The sequence below is a fragment of the Conger conger genome, chromosome 10 (genome assembly GCF_963514075.1).
Source record: "Conger conger chromosome 10, fConCon1.1, whole genome shotgun sequence".
NCBI lineage: Eukaryota > Metazoa > Chordata > Actinopteri > Anguilliformes > Congridae > Conger > Conger conger.
In genome coordinates this window covers 4637501-4647500 of record NC_083769.1, presented here as the reverse complement: position 1 = coordinate 4647500, position 10000 = coordinate 4637501, and the positions used below count along the sequence as shown (strand labels likewise).

The 10000-nt window shown below is 50.5% G+C and overlaps 1 protein-coding gene and 1 long non-coding RNA gene across 6 annotated transcripts in view; both read right to left on the bottom strand.

Moving 5' to 3' along the window:
• prkar2aa (protein kinase, cAMP-dependent, regulatory, type II, alpha A) overlaps nucleotides 1-10000 on the bottom strand; it is a 46005-nt gene that overhangs the window by 2975 nt on the left and 33030 nt on the right. The window contains exons 3-11 of one of the 5 annotated variants that reach the window (XM_061257094.1): nucleotides 9455-9590; nucleotides 9156-9213; nucleotides 6419-6525; nucleotides 3419-3560; nucleotides 2960-3061; nucleotides 2742-2816; nucleotides 1447-1512; nucleotides 1176-1350; nucleotides 1-1125 (exon numbers count right to left, since the gene is read on the bottom strand). The exon at nucleotides 1-1125 is cut by the window's left edge and continues 1365 nt beyond it. In XM_061257094.1, coding sequence (XP_061113078.1) covers nucleotides 1010-1125; nucleotides 1176-1350; nucleotides 1447-1512; nucleotides 2742-2816; nucleotides 2960-3061; nucleotides 3419-3560; nucleotides 6419-6525; nucleotides 9156-9213; nucleotides 9455-9590 — 977 coding nt within the window. In that variant the 3' untranslated portion in view covers nucleotides 1-1009. Of the gene's footprint in view, nucleotides 1126-1175; nucleotides 1351-1446; nucleotides 1513-2741; nucleotides 2817-2959; nucleotides 3062-3418; nucleotides 3561-6418; nucleotides 6526-9155; nucleotides 9214-9453; nucleotides 9591-10000 lie in introns of all 5 variants that reach the window. The other 4 variants (XM_061257095.1, XM_061257097.1, XM_061257096.1 and 1 more) reach the window with 4 other exon arrangements.
• On the bottom strand, nucleotides 3567-4082 carry LOC133138386 (uncharacterized). The gene is made up of 3 exons (XR_009709730.1): nucleotides 4054-4082; nucleotides 3980-4011; nucleotides 3567-3803 (listed from the first exon to the last, which is right to left on the bottom strand). It is a non-coding gene; the product is annotated as an uncharacterized LOC133138386 (long non-coding RNA).

Below are 10000 nucleotides of genomic sequence, written 5' to 3'. Positions count from 1 at the left end.
GACAGACTTCTGTGGCGGTTGCAAAATCTGCTAATACATCATTGACATTGTGAAGAGAGATATCTACAAAATCAATCTGAAATGGTAAGACATTTTAAATTATGACTTTTATAATAATGAACATTTATTTATAACCAGGTCAATTGAATAACTTAGTACATTAGAATCTCATACACGAGCACTTCAAGTGGATCTGTTCTTCCGGTTTTCTAGAATCATGCCTTATAAAACTGCTTTTCAGTGCACTTGCTGAAACTCTTTTGTCATGTGCACGACTAGTTTTTCCACTACAGAATGGTAGCCAATCAATCAAATCCCTGCGTCAGGACTCCTTTGCATCTGCCCAGCAACAGCAAATTTCCCTCCAAAATTGTAACAAACTAAGAAATAACCATTGAAACAACACCCCTCCCTTCCCCACTCACAAAGCAACTTCCCCTCCAAAATGGTAGCCAATCAAAAAAAATAGCTGTATCTAGACCCTTTTGCTTCTTCAAAGTGTCAGCAGTGGTGCCAGGATGGCCTAGCATCAGAGTTCAGTGTCCGTTTCTCACTAAATAGAACAGGGTCCTCAGTTCTCAACTCAGTTTGCTTGGTCCTCACTCTGGATGCCATACGAGAGTGTGTGTGTGTGTGTGTGTGTGTGTGTGTGAAGTGTGGGGTGTGTACATGTGTGTGTGCATGTTAAGTGCGGGCTGAGTGTGTGTGTGTGTGTGTGTGTGTGTGTGTGCGCGCATGTTAAGTGTGGGGGGGTGTGTGTGTGGGCGTGTGTGTTAGGTGTGGGGAGTGCATGTTTGTTAGGTGAGGGGTGTGTGTGTGTGTGTGTGTGTGTGTGTGTGTGCGCGCGTGTTAGGTGAGGGGTGTGTGTGTGTGTGTGTGTGTGTGTGTGTGTCAAGTGTGGGGTGTGTACATGTGTGTGTGCATGTTAAGTGCGGGCTGAGTGTGTGTGTGCATGTTAGGTGAGGGGTGTGTGTGTGTGTGTGTGTTAGGTGTGGGGAGTGCACGTTTGTTAGGTGAGGGGTGTGTGTGTGTGTGTGCATGTTAGGTGAGGGGGGTGTGTGTGTGTGTATGTTAGGTGTGGGGTGTGCACGTTTGTTAGGTGAGGGGTGTGTGTGTGTATGTTAGGTGTGGGGTGTGCACGTTTGTTAGGTGAGGGGTGTGTGTGTGTATGTTAGGTGTGGGGTGTGTATGTACATGAGACGTTTTCTCACTCAAGCACTTGACCTCCCCCACAGCGTATGCAGACGCAGCGCGAGGTTTGTTGGTGACCAGAGCCAGCTCCCCAAAGTACTGGCCCCGACTGCATCGGGCGATCTCCACCTCCACGTTATCCTGCTGGTCCGCCTTGGTCTGCACAGAGAGCCACAGCTCAGCTTCTGGAGCCAACTCCAATTTTAAAGTCTTTTTTAAAAAGTACATTTAAAAAAAAAAAGAAAAAATACTTACTTTACTTTTCATCATGATCTTTACTTCTCCCGACTCCACAATGAAGAAACATTCTGCCTGATCCCCCTGAAAGACATTACCAACATTACTTACACAGGAAAAGGATGTGACATGAAGCAGAATTTTAAGTGCTTCCTCCTCAGGATAAGGCATCTAATAAGAGTGAGCAGACGTCAAAGCACTCTGATAGCCAGCGTATGAGAGTCACAGGCAGGCTAAAGCTTGGTTTTCTGTTTTCCTTTAACTGCACACAGCAGATGACGTATATCTGGGACAGCAGTAGAACACTGATGCACACTGTGGGGGTGCCCCAGGGATGTATCTTTGGTCCTGTCCTTTTTCCCCACACCCCCAAATTACCGTGCCCCAGTCATGTAATACCAGATGTAGTATCACAACACCCAATACCAAACGATACCAGGCCAAAAGGAGAATTCAGAAGTCACTGAATAACAATGGTTTATCGGAAAAATTAAAATAAAAAAATAAAAAATATCAACATGGCCTAAGTCCATAATTATGGTATAAAAGAAAAAGCAATCCAAAAAATGTATAAAAAATAAAATAAAAAGTTTCAGTTTTCCCTTTTTCTCCCAATTTGGTAGCCAATTGTGCCCCATCTAATCCAATTAGAGTTAGTGTTAGATACACCGCCCACACCCCGTCCCTCGGCGGCCCGAAGGAGAACACTCCTTCTTCAAGCCGTCTCGTCTCACGCTCGTGACCGTGATTCCGAGGCGCATGGGGGCTTTTGGCAGGAAAGAAAGTGACATTATCTTATAAGATCCCTCACATTTTGTATGGGTAAACCGCCACAGTTATAATGTTAGATCGGTGCTCACTTGCAAAATGAATCTATAACAAGCCAAGTACAAAATGAATTCATAACAAGCTAACTAAACCAATATTGTTAACGGAGATATTTAACGGTCTCCCAGAGTACAAATTTTGAATGAAAATTCAAAACTTAATTTATCTCTACCTCAAAGTAGCTAAACCACACTCCCTATCCTGGTCTTAATGGGTAAATCACTTTCTCCAAATAGTCTACATGGAGACATAAATCACTTGGATTCATGAAGCTCATCACAGAAAGTTGGATGCCTGGCATTCAGCAGCTGGGACCCACAAGGTCGATGGTTTGATAAGATCCGCACAGCTGTTGGGCCCTTGATCAAGGCCCTTATCCCCACAAAGTGGATTGTCTCCCGCTTAGTCTAATCAACTGTAAGTCACTTTGGATAAGTGTCAATGTAAAGTAATGGATTACCCAAAACAGATGAATGTGAAAGTACCTGCATGATGATCAGCTCTCCATCCTGAAAAGACTTCATTCCTAAGACATCGACGATCTTCATCCGCTCAGACACCTTGGACAGAGAGAGAGGAGAGAACCCCTATGAGTGCCAGACGATCACAGAGTGACATGCTTCACCGGAGCAGCTACAGGAGGGCTATGCACAATGATATTCCAGCAGGAGGGAACTACAGCCCTGCTCAGTGTCGCCCTCACCTCCAGGGACTTGAGCAAGGGCACAGACTCGATGAAGATCTCGTACATTTTCCTCTTTTTGGCGTTGTTCTTCACAATCAGTCTGCGGAAGGTGGCCCGGTCCTGAGAGACAGACACAGGTTATATAGCACCATGCGTGAGGAGACGCACAAACCACACGCACACACACACACCACACACACCACACACACCACACACACACACCGAGAGGGACATAGTGCTCAGGAGTGCGTGTGTGTATGTATGTGCATCTCTTGTGCGTGTGTGTGGAGTGTATGTGCGTTGTGTGTGCGTAGCGCATGTGTGTGTTGTGTGTGAGTGTGTTGTGTGGGCGTGTGTGTGTGTGCGTATGTGTGTGTGTATGTGAGTGCGTGTGTGCGCGTATGTGTATGCGTGTGTGTATGTGTGTGTGTATGTGTGTGTGTATGCGTGTGCGTGCAGTGTGTGTTTTTGTCTCACCAGGCCCCAGAGTGCCCCCTCCGTGGTGGCGATGATGGTTGCTGCTCGAGGGGTGTTGTACATGAGCGCCAGCTCCCCAAAGCTGCCCTTGTTATCGTACTGCCCCACGCAGCAGCCCCGCACCACGATGTCGTACACGCCCCTGCAGTCAAACCAACCGAAGCGCAGGGTCAGCACCAGTCAAGAGCAAAACCTCAAAGCATTTCAAAACTGGGGATAATCTGGAAACTATTGAGAAAACAGCGCTACTGAACTCCAGGACCTGCAGGCCACAGTGTCTGTAGCTCTGCTGAACTCCACCACCTGCAGGCCACAGTGTCTGTAGCTCTGCTGAACTCCACCACCTGCAGGCCACAGTGTCTGTAGCTCTGCTGAACTCCACCACCTGCAGTGTCTGTAGCTCTGCTGAACTCCACCACCTGCAGTGTCTGCAGCGCTGCTGAATCCACCACCTGCAGTGTCTGCAGCGCTACTGAACTCCACCACCTGCAGTGTCTGTAGTGCTGCTGAACTCCACCACCTGCAGGCCACAGTGTCTGTAGCGCTGCTGAACTCCACCACCTGCAGGCCACAGTGTCTGTAGCTCTGCTGAACTCCACCACCTGCAGGCCACAGTGTCTGTAGCTCTGCTGAACTCCACCACCTGCAGGCCACAGTGTCTGTAGCGCTGCTGAACTCCACCACCTGCAGGCCACAGTGTCTGTAGCTCTGCTGAACTCCACCACCTGCAGGCCACAGTGTCTGTAGCTCTGCTGAACTCCACCACCTGCAGGCCACAGTGTCTGTAGCTCTGCTGAACTCCACCACCTGCAGGCCACAGTGTCTGTAGCTCTGCTGAACTCCACCACCTGCAGGCCACAGTGTCTGTAGCTCTGCTGAACTCCACCACCTGCAGGCCACAGTGTCTGTAGCTCTGCTGAACTCCACCACCTGCAGGCCACAGTGTCTGTAGCTCTGCTGAACTCCACCACCTGCAGGCCACAGTGTCTGTAGCTCTGCTGAACTCCACCACCTGCAGGCCACAGTGTCTGTAGCTCTGCTGAACTCCACCACCTGCAGGCCACAGTGTCTGTAGCTCTGCTGAACTCCACCACCTGCAGGCCACAGTGTCTGGAGCGCTGCCATGCGCGACACTGCCAGATTTCACGAAATGGCTTGTCTGACACAAGCAGGTAAAATGATTAGGACTCGCAGTTGAATAGCGCTGCGGTTATACCATTATCAAGCAATCACCAGGATTCTGCTCGTCAATGTATGAACAGTTCAGCTTCGCTAAATTATTCAAGTATCCTTTGAAGCTCTAATCAAGCCAGTGTTGCCAATGGCCTAAACCCCAGTGCATGCTGGTGCATTCTAGTATTAATTGCACCTCCTCAAGTATAAAGAGCTATTACCCATTTTTAATTAGACACATAATGTCTAATGAGGAATGATTTAGCCTCTTAATGCCACATGTAGACAGAAAGAGATGTTGCTTGTTGATACTGAGAATGAATATTCTGTAGTTATTAAAGAACGTTTGATTATCTCTCCGACAACTGAACACCATTTAATAATTTTTAATAGTAAAGGGTTCCTTTTGTAGCCGCGAGAGCCGAAGGTCTGGACCCGCGGTCATCTCTGGAAAACAAGGACCTCGGAATCGCACCGAACGGTAGAAATCCATTCTTCACAAAGGTACGAAACTTAAACTCGGCAGCGTACAAGGGTATCCTGGATCTCCACACAGCGCACAGCCTGGGCCCCTCCACACAGCCTGGGCCCCTCCACACAGCACACAGCCTGGGCCCCTCCACACAGCGCACAGCCTGGGCCCCTCCACACAGCGCACAGCCTGGGCCCCTCCACACAGCACACAGCCTGGGCCCCTCCACACAGAGCACAGCCTGGGCCCCTCCACACAGAGCACAGCCTGGGCCCCTCCACACAGAGCACAGCCTGGGCCCCTCCACACAGCACACAGCCTGGGCCCCTCCACACAGAGCACAGCCTGGGCCCCTCCACACAGAGCACAGCCTGGGCCCCTCCACACAGCGCACAGCCTGGGCCCCTCCACACAGCGCACAGCCTGGGCCCCTCCACACAGCGCACAGCCTGGGCCCCTCCACACAGCGCACAGCCTGGGCCCCTCCACACAGCCTGGGCCCCTCCACACAGCCTGGGCCCCTCCACACAGCCTGGGCCCCTCCACACAGCGCACAGCCTGGGCCCCTCCACACAGCCTGGGCCCCTCCACACAGCCTGGGCCCCTCCACACAGCCTGGGCCCCTCCACACAGCGCACAGCCTGGGCCCCTCCACACAGCGCACAGCCTGGGCCCCTCCACACAGCACACAGCCTGGGCCCCTCCACACAGAGCCTTCATGGATCACACACGCTCACCCTGACAGACTCACAGCTGCAGAGCTGGTAAGGACACCGGCCTCAGGTATGCACGCCAGGGGGACCCAGCCAGACAGGGCTAACCACATTCCCACAGCGCCGTGCAACCAAGCACAAAATGGAGGCCGGTCAGATACGGAAATGTTTTGGATTCAAATACTTTTCTACACTTTACTGAGCTTGTCCGGTGTATTGTAAGCTACGAAATACTCCCGAAAAGCTTAACTGCATCAGGCAAGGTCTACTGAGCGCAGAAATGTATTTGAATCCAAAACAATTCCATATTTGACGCAGGTGGACGGAGGCAGACTACATTTACGATCACTAGCGGTCTGATTTTGGAACCATGGCTTCACCGGTACACTGAGTATATGAATCTCAGACAAACGGACAAGGTGGTTTCTTGCTTTCCTTTCTAATATTAACACCATCCACCGGGGTTAGCGTAGCGTGCTACAGTATGGATACCAGGTAATCCATTTTCTCCCAACAGCGAACGGACACGTACACGCTGTACTAGAATGATGTGAATTTGTGCGTTAAATAAAACGGCAGCAGCCTAAATAAAGCAGTAATAACAGAAGGGCGGGCGAGCCGCGCACACGACCGCGCACACACCTCTCGATCACGTAGAAGTTGTCCCCGTCGTCGCCCTGGTCGATGACGTGCTCCTGCGGCTGCACTCGCAGCTCGAACATGGCGTCCAGCACCTCAGAGAACTGCTCCTGCAACACAGAGGGCAAGCCTGAGGGCCAGACACAGGCGTGTGGAGCTGGGCCTCTCACCCTCTCATCCTTTCATCCTCTCATCCTTTCACCCTCTCACCCTCTCACCCTCTCATCCTCTCATCCTCTCATCCTCTCACCCTCATCCTCTCACCCTCTCATCCTCTCACCCTCATCCTCTCACCCTCATCCTCTCACCCTCATCCTCTCACCCTCATCCTCTCACCCTCATCCTCTCACCCTCTCACCCTCATCCTCTCACCCTCATCCTCTCACCCTCTCACCCTCATCCTCTCACCCTCATCCTCTCATCCTCTCACCCTCATCCTCTCACCCTCATCCTCTCACCCTCATCCTCTCACCCTCACCCTCTCACCCTCATCCTCTCACCCTCATCCTCTCACCCTCATCCTCTCACCCTCATCCTCTCACCCTCATCCTTTCACCCGCATCCTCTCACCCTCATCCTCTCACCCTCATCCTCTCATCCTCTCACCCTGTCATCCTCTCATCCTCTCACCCTGTCATCCTCTCACCCTCTCACCCTCTCAGCCTCTCAGCCTCTCAGCCTCATCCTCTCATCCTCTCGGCCTCACCCTCATCCTCTCATCCACTCGGCCTCTTAGCCCGTCCAAAACCCATCCATCTCGCATTTGCTCCCCTGCACTCATTTCCCCAACAGTCATCAAACACTTTCCAAAAACATTTAAGTTCAACACGGCAAGACAGATGAACCCGTTATGGACTAAGGCACCCTATAGAAAACCCATAGAAAGGCCCAGGAATCACAATGCATTTCAACAGTCATGTGTCTTCAAAAACGCTCATATTTAAGCGTTATGGAGAACCCGTGGTTTATCGTGGATATTGGCACAGCTAGTCGTGAAGGTCACATCCATCTGTTAAGGGAGATGTAACGTGCAGGTCACATCCGTCTGTTAAGGGAGATGTAATGCGCAGGTCACATCCATCTGTTAAGGGAGATGTAACGTGCAGGTCACATCCGTCTGTTAAGGGAGATGTAATGCGCAGGTCACATCCGTCTGTTAAGGGAGATGTAACGTGCAGGCTACATCCGTCTGTTAAGGGAGATGTAATGCGCAGGTCACATCTGTCTGTTAGGGGAGATGTAGCACACAGGTCACATCTGTCTTAAGGGAGATGTAATGCGCAGGTCACATCCGTCTGTTAGGGGAGATGTAACGTGCAGGTTACATCCGTCTGTTAAGGGAGATGTAACGTGCAGGTCACATCCGTCTGTTAAGGGAGATGTAATGTGCAGGTCACATCCGTCTGTTAAGGGAGATGTAACGTGCAGGTCACATCCGTCTGTTAAGGGAGATGTAACGTGCAGGTCACATCCGTCTGTTAAGGGAGATGTAACGTGCAGGTTACATCCGTCTGTTAAGGGAGATGTAATGCGCAGGTCACATCCGTCTGTTAAGGGAGATGTAATGTGCAGGTCACATCTGTCTGTTAAGGGAGATGTAACACACAGGTCACATCTGTCTGTTAAGGGAGATGTAACATGCAGGTCACATCCGTCTGTTAAGGGAGATTTAACATGCAGGTCACATCCGTCTGTTAAGGGAGATGTAACGTGCAGGTCACATCCGACCATAAGGGGTTAAGCACATCTGAAGCGTAGCGAGAATAACCAGGTTACACGCCCAGGATGGCGAGTGACAGTCGGTGTGAGGAACAAGCTAAAACGAGTGCCAAATGAGGTAAAAAAAAAAAAAAACTGAGCACAGTGCCAAACAAAGACCCGTCAAAGCTACCTTACAGGGCGGGACCCGGGCCTGAGGGCTGGGCATGGTCAGGCACTGGGAAGAGCGCCAGGGTTGTGTGTGTGCACAAACTGGTGCTGGTGCTTTCTGTCTCTGTTGTTTTGATTGCAACAATCCACAACAACCCCCATCCTCTGCAGCTGCACTGGTTACCCATGGCCTCACGTGTACATTACAAAACCCAATATAACACTGTCGTACAGATGACATAACTGCCACAAGATGGCATAATAGATGTTTATTATGATGTTTATTTAGATGTTTATGTACTGATAAATGTATGACAGTTTTATCTCATTTGACATAACCTGGCATCATCCGTTATGCCATCTTGTGACAGTTCTGTCATCAGCTTGTGTTGCCCATGGGGAGGGGTTCAGGTGAAGTCACCCAAAACCATTCTCACCACCTACAATGGCTCCTTCCCTCCCCTCAGGTTCTCTGGCACTGGACTGCTGGTCCCTAAAATCATCTTCTATCGGGAAGTAAAGCGTATCAGGAAGTCCAGCTGAAAAGCATTTCCGGTATACTGCTAAGTGCTACGCTTGCGGGTTTCTACATGGATGGCAACAACAACAAATGTAGCATTAAATTGTTCGGCAAACGCATGATTACAAGGCTCCAGATCATCCGCAAGTTATAGCTATGCAGCTTTTAGTTGCTTTTTATACATTTTCATAGTTACGAACATACGGTCAGATTTGTGCACCAAATAACGAAGATGACGTTATCGATCCTGGTCTTATCTCTCCCATGGTTCCCGATACACCTGCTTTACCTCCCGATGGTGGGGGGGCAGCTCGTTCAGTGCCAGAGCGCCCAGACCGTGGGATTCGCTACCTCAACTGTAGTCTGGAAACAGCTCCAGTATCCAGTATCCATCTTGTAACAGTTTGCCCGTACCAGAAAGAAAAGAAACCAGTGTTGGTATACCTCACCTCACAGCCAGGAGGCCGAAAGGGTCGCGACACTACACACTCTGGTACACTCTGGCAGAAGTACCAGAGAAAGTACCAACAGCAAGGAAACATTTACAGAATCAAACTCTAGACACTGTTGATAAGATCCGTGATGGTGTGGCTGGCTGCGATGGTGAAAAGCGGTCACAGGGGAGAGGTGAGGTGAGTCGGCGAGGTACCTGGTCCAGGGTCTTAAACAGCAGGATGTCTCTGCAGGCCTCCTGCAATCTGCAGCGCTGTTCGTCCGTTTTGGGGTGCACGACCCGCGGCTCTGTGTCCTCCTCCTCGTCATCGGGGTTATACGCCTCGGCACACACTGAGGGGAGGGACACTGAAACTGTAACCCGCCGCGGAACCCCACCAGCGCACAGGGGGAGACCTTCTGACGCACGAGAGACACGCTTATACCACAGAGCAATGATCGCTCTAATAAACACACACACACACGATTCATACTTTGTGAATCCTTATTGGGATTGTTGGATCGCCTAGATTGGTAGGTACAAAATGGACGGTTTACTTGGGCGAAATATAGCCTTAATGCAGAGGGGGAAAAGTTGTTCACCACTGCACATGCGCAGTGTCTTGATATAAACGTTTTCTCTGGCTTTTCTCAGAGAGACTTCTGTAACTAGGCATGCGGATGGCACGTCCAGGCTAAAGTGGAATAGGAGCTGATAGCTCAGCTTGCCCACGTTCTGCTTCGAAGCGCCTTGCTGATACCAC